This window comes from Sphaerodactylus townsendi, linkage group LG04, assembly GCF_021028975.2.
Source record: "Sphaerodactylus townsendi isolate TG3544 linkage group LG04, MPM_Stown_v2.3, whole genome shotgun sequence".
In the NCBI taxonomy this organism is placed as follows: domain Eukaryota; kingdom Metazoa; phylum Chordata; class Lepidosauria; order Squamata; family Sphaerodactylidae; genus Sphaerodactylus; species Sphaerodactylus townsendi.
This window is the reverse complement of record NC_059428.1, coordinates 103,391,908-103,409,128: the sequence shown is the minus strand read 5'-3', so window position 1 is coordinate 103,409,128 and position 17,221 is coordinate 103,391,908. Positions and strand designations below refer to the sequence as shown.

The window sequence follows — 17,221 nt, the reverse complement described above, 5'->3', positions numbered from 1 at the left end:
TCCATGGGGTCAGGAATTCTGCTTTTTCTGATGTTCCCAATCGCAGGGATGGGGCCTGTGCACGCATGAGCTAGCAGTCATGGGGAAACAAGTTTAGTATGCTTGTGTCTACACCTCCTCTATACACACTTAAAAAAATTGAAAGAGGGGAGGGGGGCACAGACCACAGCCTGGTCAGTACTACCGCGTAATATAAGACAGTGTCTTATATTAATTTTTGTTCCCAAAGATGCACTATGTCTTATTTTCAGGGGATGTCTTATTTTTCCACTCCACAGCTACATGCTCTGGTGTTCTGTTCGATGGGCATGGTTCCCAACAAAAACTTTGCTACGTCTTACTTTCAGGGGATGTTTTATATTTAGCACTTCAGCAAAACCTCTAATACTAATGCGCCTTTATTCTCAGGGATGTCTTTATTTTTTGGAGAAACAGGGGTAGCTGCAAGCCATAGTTATTAATGGGTATAGTAAAGACCCAGCATGATGGTTTGGTGAGAGTGCTGGGACTAGGATCTGGAAGACGCAGGTTTGAATCTCCTCTTTGTTATGGAATCTTGCTGGATGACCTTGGGTCAGTCACACACATTCAACTTAACCTACCTCACAGGATTGTTGGGAGGATAAAAACAAAGATAAGAGTTTGGATTTATACCCCTCCATTCTCTCCTGAGAGGAGACTCAGGGCAGCTTATAAACTCCTTTTCCTCTCCCCACAACAGACACCTTGGGAAGTAGGTGGGGCTGACAGAGTTCTGAGAGAACTGTGATTAGCCCAAGGTCACCCAGCAGAAGTGTAGGAGTGGGGAAACAAATCTACTTTGCTTGGTAAGAGTCTCCAGCTCATATGGAAGAGTGGGGAATCAAACCAGATTAGAGTCCACCTGCTCTTAACCACTACACCACACTGGCAAGGAGAGGAGAATGAAGCCAGTCTCTTTGAATCCCCATTGAGAAGGGGGGGAGGGTATAAATGAAGTGATCACATTAGTGTCATCATTCTCTACAAATGTTGAGAATGGGAGCGCATGTGCCTGAATGAGACAAGCGTGCGGGAAGGAGTGTGCAGTTCTGCAGACTGAACCATTTCTAAGAACATTAATTTTCTTCTGCCAAAGATCTGCTATGCTAAAAACAGCTTTTCTGCCACCACTTAATGTTAGCTTAAAACGCATAATCTCTTCTAATGTACAGTTAAGCTCTGAAGGTCAGTAAGTCTGATTCAGTAGCAATTTCCTATGGGGAGAAATGCAATATATTTCTCAATGTAAGACTAATTCTTTTAAGATAAAATATGAGTCATTTTTTAAAAAAAGTTATAATTTAAGCCGCATGCTTCAAATGAGCAATTGTATCTATAAATTCGAGCAAATTTAAATCCACCAAACAGTTTGCATAATGCTAGGTGTTACGGCTAGGTCTCAGTTCGAGACTAATTATTGCATTCATAGGTTTTTAATAACACGGTATTTCAAGACACGAGGCTCAAGCGCACACATTTATGGGAGATAACTGGAGCATGGAATACAGATAAGCATCTGAGTCAGAGAACCTTTTGTCCCTCCTCCTCCTCCACTTTGTTTCCCAGAGGCTGCTAACATAGAGGGTGATGTCATACTTGAAGCAACGGCCCAAGAATAAGCCTTTCTATCTCGAAATGCAGCACAGAAGCTTATTAACTGAGGCGAGGGTGTTCGCGAGAGGGCTTTCAGCATGCACTGTCTGTGTGACATCTTTAGACCTTTCAGCAGTGAGAGTTCATGTTCTGTCTATTATAGACAGGAATTGGAAGTGTAAGTTGGAGATTTAAATGTTCTTCACTTGTTTATTTTCCATTTGGGGCATTTGTAGGCTTTCTCTTTCTTATGTTCAAGTGATAGTAGGCGGTTAACCCGTTCTTCCCAGTTTCACAGTTTAATGCATTCAATCGCAGAGGCAAGTTGTGACCTATATTTTAATATGCACGGACTCTGCACCAGTTTTTCCTCTAAGCCACAAATCTTTATATTGGTAAATTATTAGGGCTGTCTTTATAGTAGTGATTTGAAAAATTCATGTAGCAACTCCGTAAAAGTATGGAGGTATTAGAACAGTGTACTTTCTGCTTGTTTATTCTGTGTAGCTCATTTGTTTTGAATAAATAATAAGTTAGGGTTTTAGTCATAACACAGTTTTGTTATTCTAGAGGCTTTGCTGTTGTTTCTTAGATGAGTGATTGTCTTTTGTATATCTCATTTGTTTCCTTCCTCAGTACCATTTTGTTAAATACAGAGGGGATTCACTGTGCAGTATTTTGCAGCGTTTAGACAAAATTGCATGTTATAAAGGGCTATTGTCTTTGTAAAAACAGCTGTGATCTTGAACTAACTGCACTGATTTTATAGATGCTAAGAAAATAAATTAGGATGATACACTGTTTTCAGAGTTCACTAGCTTCAAGTAGTACATTTTATCAATAACCAAAATACTTTATGACCCAAGTACTTTAAAAAGTTCTATTTTCTGCATTATTTTGGAAGTAGTCACACTTTGTTAGCATGTTCTGTCTATAGAAATGTTCTCAATACCAGCACTTTGAATGGAGCCTGGAAGCAAATTGGAAACCAGTGTCAGTGAAATGAGATGTATGCATTTTTCTGACTTGAAACCTTGTTTTTTCTTGTACTGTTATGTTATATTGGTTTGGTTGGTTTTTGACCTATTGTAATTTATTGGTTTTGGGTTCAAGACTTTTGGTCATGTGAGCTTAATGATGAGAGAAAAAAATGGAACAAGACTGGAGTGATACCAACCCACTCTAGTCAACACTCTGGCTCCAGTATTCTGAACCAGTTGTAACTTCCAGACAGTCTTCAATGGCAGCCCTAAGTGGAATGTATTGCAGTAGTCTAATAGATTGCGCAGGGTAGATTGAAATCACTGCAGTGAAGTGAAGCTTCCCTCTTCCTGTTGTAGCTCGCAGAGCCTCCTGAAATTCTGTTCCTGTAGGACAGGGGACCCTCAGTGAATAGCATGGGAGGGGGGGGAGTGGAAATCTGAAGTAGGTGGGGGGAGTTGGCAAAAACCGTGCCCATTTTCCTTCACCAGCTGCTGTACTGTTGCGCTGGCAGTAGAGCCCCTTGGGATCCAGTGTTTATTACACATTGTGTAAAATTATAAAACAGATTGCCTGCATGAAAGCTGCCATTCTTACCTTTGGTTGGAGAGGGAACTGTTTGTGCCCCCCTGTATTAGCTAGGAGTTGTTTGATGGTATTCATTTATGTAACTGTTATTTACAACATGTCATCATTGTGGTGAAAAGCACATTGAGAGAGAGAGAGAGAGAGAGAGTGTGTGTGTGTGTGTGTGTGTGTGTGTGTGTGTGTGTGTGTGTGTGTGTATATATATATATATATATATGAGATTTCTATTAAAGGAATGTTATACACTAGTGCTGAAAAGCTGAGAAAGGAACAACTGGAAATGTTTGCTTATTTGTTTTTTGCTAGGGCGGACAAAATTGTTGTGGGAGATACGAAACTAGACAAGCAAAGCTTTATGAGGCTTCTGAAAAAATGACTTTGTGTTTTTCCTTGCAAGGGTTCAGAAATCTCACTGATGCGGCTTAATATTCAGAATGAGGATGCGGAGGGTGGGTGGGGGAGACTGTGGCAAATGGTAATCTGTTTCGTCAAAATCATTCTCTAAAATGGTTATCATTTGCAGACTTTTTTGAGAATAGGCTTCCTGGAACAAAGTTTTGAGTAAACTTCTGTGTGAGCAAATAGTTCATTTTATCTCCTATTAAGAATTTTAATAATATGTTCGTTGATTAAAATGCCATGAAATAACTTATTTTTTTAAAGCCATAATCTGGGTCTCCCCTGGCCAGAAGAGACCCAGGCCTAGCTTGATCTTGTCAGATCTTGGAAGCTAAGCAGGGTCAGCCCTGGTTAGTATTTGGATGGGAGACCCAACAAGGAAACCCTGGTTAGCTATCTAGAGGCAGGCAATGACAAACTACCCCTCAATATTCCTTCCCTTGAAAACTCTATGGAGACCACAAAATACAAAACAAACAAAAATTATTCTGGTATTGGTTCTAATTTAACATTACTTTTTTTCTATTAAGATTTAGTTAGAAAATCTTCTTTATCGTAAACAGCATTTACTTAAAAATAGGTCTTTTAATTGATTTGCCGGTGTTTGCCCTTTTGAGGTATGAAAGGGAATCCAGCTGTTTATTGCTGAAGAATGAGAGGTTGTTTTGCTCTTATTGTGCTGATTAGTTCTTTGTGTCAATTTTTTTTATACATACAGTGAAGAGCTAGGAGAATTCATGGAGATGAAAGGAGCCAACAGTCCTGGGATTCTTGTACTGACCACGGGCCTCAGCAAACCCTTTATGCGCCTGGATAAATATCCCACCTTACTCAAAGAGCTTGAAAGACACATGGAGGTATATCTTAGCAGCATTTATGTTCCAGCTTAATGATGATTTGGCAGCAATTATCATAAAGGTACATTTCAAGGATGATGGGTCCCAAACTACACGACTTTTCTCTCATTCTTCTGGTGTAACAGAAGTAATAGTCTGGAAAGATTGAGTCCAATAAGTTTTTGAGATTGTTCTCAGACAAATAATAGGCTCTTTTCCTGCACTTGTGGTTGTTCCAACCTAACCTGATCATGCAGTTAATATTAAATAATGTTGGTGCACCTTATTTGAAGTCTTGGGGAATCACCATTAGATTTTCCATAGCAGGAGGTATACCTGCTGTAGGTACTGTTTACGCTGTTTGAGAAATGCACACCTAGGTTGGAAAGAGGATGACAAGAAGTCTCAGTTGCGTATTCACTTCTCATAGCTTTTCCCTCTGGTTCAGAATGTTAAGTTGCCGCTAATGTAGCACAAAATAAGTTTTTGGAGCATGATTTTATTTTTATATTGTTGAAGGCTTTCTTGGCTAGAATCAGCTGGCTGTTGTGGGTTTTTTGGACTGTGTGACTGTGGTCTGGTAGTTTTTGCACCTAGTGTTTCACCTGCATCTATGACTGGTATCTTCAAAGGCATGTCATGGTAAGATGGGGTGTCCCAGAGAGAAACACATCTTGCTTTGACATGCCTCTGAAGATGCCAGCCTAGTGAAACGCTAGGAGCAAAAACTACCAGACCACGGCCACACAGCCCAGAAAATCCACAACAGCCAGTTGATCCCCCCCCCTTGTCATTTGGGCACAGTTTCCCACAAGGCATTTTGGTATTTTTGGACCGACATTTCACTGAATTTTGTGTAAGCACCTTCGAATTTGTTTGTAGAAGGGATCATTTGCCTGACTTGTAGACCTGGTCCTTGCTAACAAAATATAATACATTTAGTTTAACAATGCTTGATGATGTACAGCTGGGGTAAAATCATGGTTTTATTTTTAAATCCTAATGTGTAGTGTTATTCTCAGTTTCAAGTGTTACATTTCAGTAGCTTTGGAGCTGGGATGGAATTCCTGCTGAGATTTCCATTTTTGTTAACATTGTCAGTTTTAGAGTTTTAAATTTTGTATTAGGAAATTGTGTGCTGCACAGCAGTGGCTGAAGAAATGTTCATAAATTTGCACTTGTCAAGAGAGAGGAATTTGTGGGAACAGAGTCTTTTAAAAATGTTCCCTGGCTTACCACGTTTATTTGATTATTGTTTAAAGCAGAATCACTGTGAAAAATGTGTCCTAGCTTTTAAAATTGGTGTTCTTGATAGAGTCTAATTTCAGTGTAGCATTTGTGGTTCAGTGGTGTAGCGCATGTTTATCATGCAGTACGTTACAGATTGCCACACTGGCATCTCTAGTAGAACAATCTTAGATAGCAATCTTGGCAAAGACCTGTATCTTCCTGAGACCCAGACAAATGAATCAGTGCTGGACAAGGTGAACCAATGATCTCACTCAGTAAAAAGCAGCTTCATATGGCTAAATATGTCTTTTGAATTCATAATATTAGTACTACACTCTTTTTAGTGTTGCACCATTGTGATCAAACAGAGGAGGATACAGAAGGAGAATTGAAATGGAAAATAGAAGAAAATACTTTCATACTGCCATCAACAGGAATTGCAAAACTAACTTTCATTTGTTTTATTTTTTTAGGATTACCATCCAGATCGACCTGACATTCAGAAGTCTATGACAGCCTTCAAAAATCTTTCTGTAAGTAATTTAAAAGACTTATCACATTCCAGAGAGGGTATGGTGTTAACATACAAAATTACACTTCCAAAGTCAAGACACCAGTATTTAGCTAGTTGTATAGGTTATTTATTTTACCACCACTGCCAGGAAAGTTTCAGTGGGAAACAGAGCGGTATAATAACAGTGTTGGAAGGGGCTAGCACTGTTCTAATTGTGAACAGAGCTCAGATTTTAAAAATATTTGGGCTTAGCATGTACTGAAGTAAAAAATGCTCTCTTTTAAAACAGATTTTATTAATTCTCAGTAAAAAATATAATAGTGTACAAGAAGAATAACAACAAAGAAATACAGTCATTCAGTATCAATTCCGATCATCTCCACATCTATCCAAGAAATAGCTATCTTATGTTCCATCTCTTTAACTAATATATGTAATCAGAAATACAAAAAAAGAACTGAAAGCAAACGGAACTAATACAATAGTCTCTTGAATTATTCATCTCTTCATTCTAAAACTTCTGAGAGTAAATCTGAGCCATATTGCTCTTTCACAAATTTTAACTATGGAGACCATATTTTTTCAAATTTTTCTACTGTTAATTCTTTCAACATTTTAGTTAGCTTATCTAATTCTGCAAATTCCCAGACTTTATTCAATCGCTCCTCCTCAGTCAGAACCTTCAGTCATTTCCAGTTTTTCAGTTAAGTCACACTGCTGCAAGTATATAGAAAAACAAGCTATCATCCTTATTTAACACCTCAATACCAAATATTCCGAACAGATACATTTCAGGATTTAAATCAGATTTTATCTTTAATTTTTTTTGAATAATACTATGTACTATTTGCCAGAACTTTTGGACCTTTTTATTATAATGGAAATACAAACCAATTTTTTTTGCATTTCCAGCAATTTGGGGAGCTATTTGAGCACGTCTTCGAGATTATCACTGCCATTAAGTACTATCTATGAAAGACTTCGTAATAATTTTCTTTCAGATTCATATTCAGTATAAATTTAGTTACTCTTCCAGGATTTTTCTCATTCTTCTGTTGTTATAGTTCTTCCTATACTTTGTGCCTATTTTATCATTGCTTCCTTAACTGTTTCTTTCTCAGTCTAGAAAGTCAATAAATACATATACATTTTCTTTATCAACTTCTCATCATTAGACCAAAGAAACTTATTGAATTCTGTTTGGCCTTGTGCAAAACCCCATTTTCTTTTATCTGTCACAAATTTATTTCTTACTTGCATATATAAAAACCAATGACCTTTTATCTTTTCATTTATTTGTTCCCTTGTTTTCAAAATCATTTCGTTACTTCTTTTTGTTATGTCTCTATATCTTAACCATATCCCATTGTTTCTATAATCTTTTAATTGAAATGCTTCTATCGACAGTGGCTACATAGGCATGCCAGCATATATTCTTGTTTTATATTTCATCCATATTTTCAAGAGGACACACCTTACAAAATGATTTTTAAAGGATCTATCCAGTCTCTTTCTCAGGTCACAAAGGTAGAGAAAAATGGAGTATAAAAAACGACTCTTCTTTTTCTGACTGTTTCACTTGTGTCTGTGCATTGTGTGATGATATTTTTTCCTTGTCCAACAGGCACAATGTCAAGAAGTGCGAAAAAGAAAGGAACTTGAACTCCAAATACTAACAGAAGCTATCCGTTGCTGGGAAGGGGAGGACATTAAAACACTTGGAACTGTTATTTATATGTCACAAGTCATGATACAGTGTGCTGGTAGTGAGGTAACACCATCTGTTTTTTTCCAGTTGTGCAATATTCCAGTCTAAACCCATTGATGTCAGTTGACTGCTCTTTGCTTTTTGGATCTTGTTTATGGAAGAGAACTGTTAGGGATGGGTGAAACCTTCTAAAAGAATTCCCAAAGTAGCATTTGCAAATTTGTTCCTAACTGCTTTTAAACAATACAGTTTAAGTACAGTGTAGTGTTAACTTATGCATGATGTGGACGTGATTGGGCATCTTCCCAAACCCTTTCCCCATTTCTATTGTTCTATCAGGCATATAAAGTATTTTAGGATAGAGTTCTTACCAACCTTATAATTCTGCTTCAAATGCCCGAAATATAGCTTAGTATTGCCTGAGTTAAAAGAAAGGGAGAGTGTTGTGATCACAATATGCCTTGTGAATTTTTAACTTGCTTTGTCACACGGTGTAATTACATTGTATTATTTTCTCTTTTTTTATAAGGAAAAGAATGAACGATACCTTCTTCTGTTTCCCAACACTTTGCTCATGTTGTCTGCCAGCCCTAGAATGAGTGGGTTTATCTATCAGGTAAAAGGGTTTTTTTAATTTAATTTGGGTCTGTGTGGCTTCCTTTCAATTATCTTTCACTGTTGAGATGTTCCAATAAATCCTGCAAAGGCTTTCTTTGAACACTGATGGCAACTGTGCATGTAAGTGTGTCCAGATCATAACATAGGTAGCATCAGTAGGATGCAAGGTATATTGAGCACCAAGGGCCATATGGCGATTTTATTTTTTTCCCTGTCAAATAGGTAATGAGTGTAAGCTGGTGGTTAGCTGTTATTGCTGCTCTTAAAATGCCATTGAAAGTGCCTTGTTTTGCAGGTTTGTTAAGCGTAGAGTGCATAGCCCCAGCACAACCAATAAGAAGCCTAAAGCTAAAATGCAAACTTCCTGGAACTCAGCTAGCTTGTACATAATTGGGCATAGAGAGCCCCTTTTCTAACCTCTAAAGAACGATACCCAATCATATGTCAAGTATAGGGATGCAATTGGATGTTATAGGGAGGGGAAGAAAACATGGGGAAGACCCAAGGATTGCTTGGGAACACTTGCAACCACTAATTGGGACGTATTTGGGAAAATTACGAATGCCCTGGCCAAGGGTGTTTTCCCAGGTGTACTGAGCTTAGCAAATGGAATACCTCCATCCAAAAACACACATGTGCAGATGAGATCTAAGAAATGGTAGGTAAAAAAATTATTCACAGAGAGGGTTGTTCTCCCTACTCTTTGGTTAAGAGGCCTTACATTTATGCCTGCCTTTGAATTGTTCTGGGCTGCCACCATCTTGTCTCTCAGTGTTTCTGAATATGGGTTTGAATTACTGAAACTCCATCCTGTATTGAAAGAAAAGGGCTTGTGGGTTGTTTTTGGCTGCAAGCCATATTTCACTCTCCAGGGGAGTAAAATAACCTATTCAGAATTATATACATGAATCAATCCCATTCAATTTTTCAGATTCTGCACAGCACCTTGGCTTTTAAGACATTGTAGGATAAGATTAGGTTAGAATTCACAACTACAAGAGACCTGGTATTTAAAAATAAAAGGAAAGAGAAGTATACACATTTTTTTTAAGTTACACAGATTAAAATCCATAAAAATGCCAAGCCAGAAACCATCCTTTTTTTTTCTTTTAGTTTTTTGGGTGGTATTTAATTTGCCTGAATAATGTCTTGATATATATGTTTTCAGGGAAAACTACCACTGACGGGGATGACCATCATAAAACTAGAAGACACTGAAAATCACAGAAATGCATTCGAAATATCAGGTAATACCCACTTACATTCCTGTCTTTCTGTGCACATCCCCATATATTTCAAGCAAGGAGCATCTGCTCTGCGCTTCAAGTCTCCTGTAGGAATTGTCACAATAAGCAGCAAACCAGTTGAAGTGATCATGTATATCACGTTCTATGTATTAGTCACTTTTATATGGATGCCGTGCTTTGCTTTGAATAACATCTCCCAGCAGCTAAACTCTTAAAAGTTCCAGTAAACTGTCAGAATATGTATATTATTTTCACTGGTTTTAATCAGCATACACCACCAGCTTAAAGCTTGATAGGTACATTCTACATCTGGGATCCCTAACCATTTTTAAGCCTGTGATCCACCTTGGAATTCTCACAGGGAGATTCTGCACTCACTAACTCAACCTAGGTTCCACCTAGGTACTCCCCACATCCGGCGAGATCCACGCAGGTCCATTCCTGCTCTGCTCCGTCCTGCCGTTAAATTTCTGACTCCACCATGGAGGTACAGTTTTTTCGGTGAACCCAGGTTGAAGCTGGTAAAGTGGGGAATCTCCGTCGCCTCGATACACCCGTTCAGCCAATCACAGACGAATGTCTTGGGCACGCGCGGAACGGGAGACTCACGCCGGCGAAAAGCGGCCTCCCCCCCCCCCCCGCTTCTGTATAGAAGCGATGGCTATGCGCATAAACGGAGGGCAGATTACATGCTGCTCATAGCAATGCAGCAGCCTATCAGGAACAAGGAGCGAATTACGTGCCGAGGTGATCCTGTCCTCTGAGCTTGGCTCCGGCAGGACGACCTCAGCTGCTGTGCGGAGTAATGGAGGAATTTACCTAGGTCGGCAATTTCAGCCCAGCGGGACGAACCTAGATTGAGTTAGTGAGTGCGGAATCGCTCATTCAGGGTGGTGAGCGCAACTGGACAATGACTGCCACAGGAGGCAGAGCTAAACACATTGAGGAAGCCCAGGTGCTCAGGAGAAGAGATAATTTAAAAATACATTGGGAAAGAAGTGTGGGAGAAAATGGAAGTGACACTATGGTACCAACTTCCACTGAAATGACTTCATTTTAAATTGCACAGCCAGTCTGACCTCCAGGGACCAATCAGAAGCCTTTCTGGGCAGCAGCCCTACATGGCCACACCTACTTTTTAAAAGCACTTAGTGGATATCAGAAAAAGTGTTAGCATGCACTTTGGCACCCCTGTTGGGGACCCTTGTCCTACATCAAGTGTACCATGTTGGGGATCCGTGTGCTACATCAACTGCACTTTTCAAATATGCTGACGAGGCAAGCAGCCATCAGATGTAGTATACTCATACCTATGCTCTAATATGTGATGGCAGTGTACTGCAACATGACTGTCATTTTGTAGGTATTGTTGTGCTCAGTAGGGAAAGGAACTCTCATGATTGTGCATCTTGAGCATTTTAATTTGTTGGCTTCCCATAGATTCTGTCAGTTGCCTAGAAGGAAATGTTGCTCATCTGTGGAAAGATATAGAGGAATCGAAGTAGCAATAAAGCTCCAAAGCACAATTCTTAACCAGACGTTCACTGTTATGACCAGATTCTGATGTTCAGGTTTGAAGTAGAAAGTTGAAGTAGAATGCTGATCAGTTTAGAAGCAAAAGGTCACGAATGGCTTTAACATATTATATGCTGCTCTCAAGAGAATTCTTAAAAATACAGCTTGAACTAGAGCCATGTTTTCCTCGTTCCTTTTGGATTTTGTGCTTGCCTATAGGAAATATGATTGAACGAATATTAGTATCCTGTAATAACCAACAAGATCTACATGAATGGGTGGACCATCTGCAGAAGCAAACCAAAGTAACAACGGTTGGGACTCCCACTATTAAACCTCATTCTGTGCCATCTCACACGGTATGTGACCACCTGACTTTAGTCAGATTAAAACAAGCACAATATGGTCTCTCTGTGTTCTGTGAACAGCTGTCAATGTTATAAATAAGTCTATTGTATCATGCTGCCTGTTGATTGCACTATAAAAGAATTCTGGCTTGTTTAGGTCTGTATTGTAGTGTGTGAACAACCAGAAGTATTAGCTGAACTGTCACATAATACAGTAACATGTTCCCAATCAACTCTGGACTGAATAGTGTGGGACTTTTCTGTTTCCCCTTCTTGATGCAGCAAGAGGGGGAAGCAGGAAAGTCCCACTCCTTTCAGTCCAGAGTTATTGTTGTTGTTGTTGTTGGGGTGTCAGTGAACTCTCAGGATCATCATGGGAGACAAATGGTGGGGGAACTGCAGTGAGAAGGAGAAATTTGAGGAAATGGCTGTCCCACGTACCATGTTTCCCCAAAAATAAGCCCTAACCTGAAAATAAGCCCTATCATGATTTTTCAAGATTTTTGGAGGAGGCTTACAATATAAGCCCTACTCATAAAATAAGCCCTAGTTACAGATCAGGATGGTATGATCCAGCATGGTGCTCTGGGCCAGTGAGGATGCAGCTTGCATCACACGTGACGGTGAAGCAGTGGGGCTGCTGAGAGCCCGCCTTAATTTTTTTTTTAAGCATTGCATATTATTTATTACATTATTTATATTCCACATTTCCAACTGGGACTCAAGGTGGATTACTGAGTGAGTCAATAAAATTCACAGGATGGGTATATCCTGTAAGTAATTTTGAAACAGTGTTCTGATATAAAGAACTGGCTTCCTATTTAACTCATTGTTTAAACAGTGGAGATTGAAGTCTGAAGCTGTCTTGAATACATGTTGCTTTGCCCTTGAAAACTGGGAACTATCTATGTCAGTTGCCTGACCTGTAGGGATCCTATTGATGGATGCATTGGGCAAAGCTTGGGATATTATGGAAGCGCAATATACAAATTGGATGATCTATGTGCAGAAGTGTTAGCTGTTGGGAAGTAAACCGGGAAAATGGGTCACTTTTGTTCCCCCATCTTCTTACTATTATGAAGTGAAGACAAACGTTTACTAGTTTTCTCTCACCCCCCTCCCTCCCATGAGAGACTTCTGATTCCCCTTCCCTAGCTATTTCTGGGCTGCCTTGGAAGAAAGGAATCTGTAAAATTGCCCTTCTTCTTTGCACCTGTGGAAATTCTAGACAGGATGCAAGCAACACTATTGACAAATGCATTTAACTGGTTTAAACCTTGCCCCAGGCTACGTAGCACAGTAATAATAATGTTGACTGCTGACTGGCATAACTTTGTATACAGCCATCATGTTTTTCTTTTCTTTTTCTGTCAATCTTTGTTCACTTGGCAGCTTCCTTCTCATCCCGTAACACCGTCTAGCAAACACTCAGATAGCAAACAAATACCGCTGACTCCAGTTTACCACACTTTGCCACACCCTTCACATCATGGGACGCCTCATACTACTATAAACTGGGGACCCCTGGAGCCTCCTAAAACTCCTAAGCCGTGGAGTTTGAGCTGTTTGCGACCGGCACCACCACTGCGGCCTTCAGCAGCACTCTGTTACAAAGAGGTGAGAATGAGCAACCTTGTCGGAAGTCACAATTCATTCTGTGTCATTACCGGGTTACCAGTGCAGTGCGTGGACTATGCTTTCTGTAAAGCATTTTAAGTAGAGTTCAGCTACTGTCCAGTTGTCATTGTTCACATAAGGAGGTGATTTTTAAAAAGAACCTAATAGATCATCTTTATTTTAGTAGGCAGTTCAGTGGGAATTAATCAAGCCTTTATCTTCCAATGCTATATAGGTCTCCTCACTGACCTTTTTATAAGTGCTCAGAGCACTTCACCAGGAATCCTCATGACATAAAGTAGGTTAGTGTTATTACACCCAGACTGCAGATCTGGGGGAATGGGGCTGAGCCTGTGAGAGGTGTGGTTTGGTTTGTCTAACTATATTCTTAAGTATCAAATTGAACAGAAAACACTATACTAATGGCTACAATCGAGTATATACTTGTACAATATAAGATAGATGTGTGCTACAATTTAATATAAAGTGCACAAGTGACAATACAAAAAGCCACGAGACAGTCAAGCAAACACGATATCAAATGTAAGAATCTACCTATTACACAGAGGTCTTCTAGAGACTTTAAAAAACAGATGTATGAATTCTAATAAAGTTCATTTCCAAATAGGAAGCAGAGAGAGTCTGATTATCTGGTAATTTTCCCTTGTTTTGAGGGAAATTCCCACTTCCTCAGTCTGAGATGTAAATTGCTATCTCACCTGAACAAACTGCAAGGATCATTCTTTGCAAGCATAAAAGCCAGTCAGTAAAGTACTAACATGTCCCAATAAATCTGGGCAGCAACACAGAGATGCTTTGCAGAGCTATATTCTTAAACAGTCTTTGATGACGAGTCAGGATTTGAATCAGGGATTTTCACGGCCTTGTCTATTACTCATTTTGTTGTCAAGCATAGGGGAAAATACTCTTTTCCAGTGGGCAATAGTATCTTGTATCCGTGAACCTCCAGTGGGTGTTCCCTTCTTGTCTATCTTCCATCCCAGTTAGAACTCACCAACATACAATTGCTGATGGGAGTTTATCTCCTTTCTTCTCCTCAGTGTAATTCTCTGTCCTGGGGAGGATATGGTTGATTGTTTGCTAGATGCATGCAGGTATTTATGAAGCAATGACTAATTAGAAGTTGACAAAAATCTTGCCAGTACATTAATCTGTAAGATAATCCCCAGGCAGTGGTCCACTTACACTGTCCCTAAGATATGTGTGGGGCTTTTTTAGTAAAGAAAGCAAGTTCATTTATATACTGTGTAATAAATCCCAGTGCAACCTTGGCTAGATCTTTGCTGGTCTGGATTTTTACCAGTAACTTTGTCAGCAACTTCTGCTTCTTGTTACTTGCTTATACACTCTTTGACTTCTCTTTTAAAAAGATTTTAAAAATGAAGACCAATCTCACATTTTTATATTAGTTGGAAAATCTGTGATTTTCAAACTGTCTGTTGCTCACTTACCATTTGCTTTTCTTGCAGATTTTTGAAGTTATCCTTTTTTTAAAAGGGCAGAGTTGCATGACTTTCTATTTCTTTAAAGCAGGTTAATTATTCCGTACAGCTGAAGCGTTCTTTGTGGTCTTTGTGCATTTTACTGATTCAGAACATTCTTGAGCTAGACTTTTAGGTAAAAAAAAATCCTGTTCCCTTTTGTGCTGTCTTACCATCATGAATCTCAGAGGAAAAGGAGACACAATTTGCCATTCAGTTCTCTTTCAGCTGCTGAAACTTCAGCAACAAGTGGAAATGTTTCACTCACAGAACGGTCTCTGGGAAAGCATTTCCAGTCTGTCCCCCCTTCCTTCTCTTTTCTTTGACTGTTTTTCATCACTATGACAAAAAATTTAGGGGAATTTTTTAAATGTGCCTTTACAGTATATGGCAGAATAGACTACATTTAATAGGTTTCACCATTGTGGGATGCCTTGCAAGAACATTTGTTCCATGTTTAAGTTACCCTCTCAGTGCTGGCCATGATGGCAGAGGCTCCTTCCAGTCAAGGGGCCATTCCTGCTTCATCTGTCACCAGTAAGTTTCCCTCAAAGTGTTGACAGAGTTTCTGGCTTCAGTTGTGATGGCCCTGATTCTCATCCCCACTCCAGACCTCTCAGAATCATTGACCTTGTTAATGCAACAGGTTTACTTTAGATGGCAACCCCCCCCAAAAAAACCCCCACACCTTTGACTTCCTTCGAAGCCTATTCACAAAATATGGAAGGAACAGTACCAATCAGATCATGATATGTATCAGCAGAGTTTAAAGCAGAGTCACTCTGGTAAGATGAGAAGGTCTATAGTCTTCTTGCACTAACTGCAGCCTCCTGCCACTCTTGGAAAAGAATACTCTCCATGCAAGATGTTCTTTCCATAGGAAGGTTTTACTTTAGCAGTTGCAAGGTTACACAAGTCTATGCTATACAAGACTATAAGACTATACAGATCTCTTCAGCAAGAACAAAGTTGAACACACACAGAACTCAATACTCTGAACTTAGACTCTCACTGAACTTATCATATACAATGCATTGGTTCTCATACATTCAACAAGGATACTATTCCCCCGCCCCAGCAACAGCCTCTCATTGGTCTAGAGTCACAGTTGAACTCACCAATCATGTTAAAGGTCAACTGTTGCTACTTTGCCCTAGACTTACTATCTCCGGCCTTGCTGTTGGGCAAACCTCTGCTGATTAGAAGATGAACCTTTTGTGAACCTTTTATATATATATCATGACAATATGGTGATAAGGAAGGATGGTTCCGTGAATTATGATCTCATCAGTGACTTCAGCTTTAAAGAATGTCTCTCAGACTCTGTTGTGTGAGCCACTAGATACAGAAGAACGTAGTTATCCTTTGGTGGATCAGGATCAGTCACCCAGTATGTGGTTCATCAGATCCTTCTCTAAAAGCCAGGCTGACAGCACTTCATGGGATGTAGTTCAATCCTCCTCACCTCTAGTGGGACAGTCTTGGTCTCCATCAAAACGTTCTCATCAGCTGAGGGGGCAAACTTCCAAACTACATTGGGACCAAGACTCATTCCTTCGCTCATTACCACCATCCCTGTTGGTACTTATGAGATTGATCCTCGGGATCGATAGTTGTCACTCCACTACTGACCCCGCTCTTGAGACTACAGGCGCAGCGTGGTAGGTAATGGGGCTCTTGCTCAACAGCGCCGTGGTGTCCCCACAGTCACCTTTGATGCATCCATGTCACTAGCATCACTGGATTTCCTTCAGCACTCAGCCTCTGGTACCCTGGCACTATAGACTCCCTCTTGAGACCAGTTCTTAGGGCCAACGGCTGCAGTGTCATTCTCAGCAGCTCCCATCAGCTGTGGTGTCTGGAATGCAGGTGTCTGCTTTGGCTCTACTGGTTGATTTTGTAGGCATGACTGCCTTGGCATTGATCATTGTTATGGGGGTCAACTCAGCCTTCTCTGCAACAGCCTCCCTCTGACCCCAAGCCAAGTGGCTTTTCCCCCCTGTTTTGGTCTGCCTGCTGGACTGGTTCAGTACCGCAGCCATATCCGAGACTCAAATGAGAGCTGTGGAGAGAAGTTTTCTTTATTTGGTACATTCTTATCCCACCCTTCCTCCAAAGAGTTTGGGATGGCATATATCATTCTCCCCTCCTCCATTTTATCCTTGCAGAGTATTGTGAGGTAAGCAAGGCTGAGGCTAATTCCACACAGTATATTTATATCGAGTTGTAATAGTTATAAATGAATTCGTTTTCCATAAAAAAAACAACCGAGTTCATTTATAATGATTGCAACTCGTTGCTGTGCTGAATCCCTTTGAGTGAGAATGACCGGCCAGAAGTCTCCTAACAAGCTTCCATAGCAGAGTGGGGGATTTGAGCCTTGGTTTCCCACTCCAGGTCTGACATACGCATCCAACTGAACCACACTTTCCCATCTGAAAATCTAGCTCTGGAATATTATGGATTGCAGCTTTGAGCAAGTGTGGAGTGCACTGGTGCGAGTGC

At 40.0% G+C, this 17,221-nt stretch overlaps 1 protein-coding gene across 5 annotated transcripts in view; it reads left to right on the top strand.

Annotated features, from left to right (window-relative positions):
* Nucleotides 1-17,221, top strand: part of ARHGEF7 (Rho guanine nucleotide exchange factor 7) — a 115,928-nt gene that overhangs the window by 61,525 nt on the left and 37,182 nt on the right. For all 5 annotated transcript variants that reach the window (XM_048495353.1, XM_048495352.1, XM_048495354.1 and 2 more), the window contains exons 10-16: nucleotides 4,301-4,439; nucleotides 6,122-6,181; nucleotides 7,787-7,933; nucleotides 8,400-8,486; nucleotides 9,657-9,735; nucleotides 11,470-11,609; nucleotides 12,990-13,214. In XM_048495353.1, coding sequence (XP_048351310.1) covers nucleotides 4,301-4,439; nucleotides 6,122-6,181; nucleotides 7,787-7,933; nucleotides 8,400-8,486; nucleotides 9,657-9,735; nucleotides 11,470-11,609; nucleotides 12,990-13,214 — 877 coding nt within the window. The remainder of the gene's footprint in view (nucleotides 1-4,300; nucleotides 4,440-6,121; nucleotides 6,182-7,786; nucleotides 7,934-8,399; nucleotides 8,487-9,656; nucleotides 9,736-11,469; nucleotides 11,610-12,989; nucleotides 13,215-17,221) is intronic.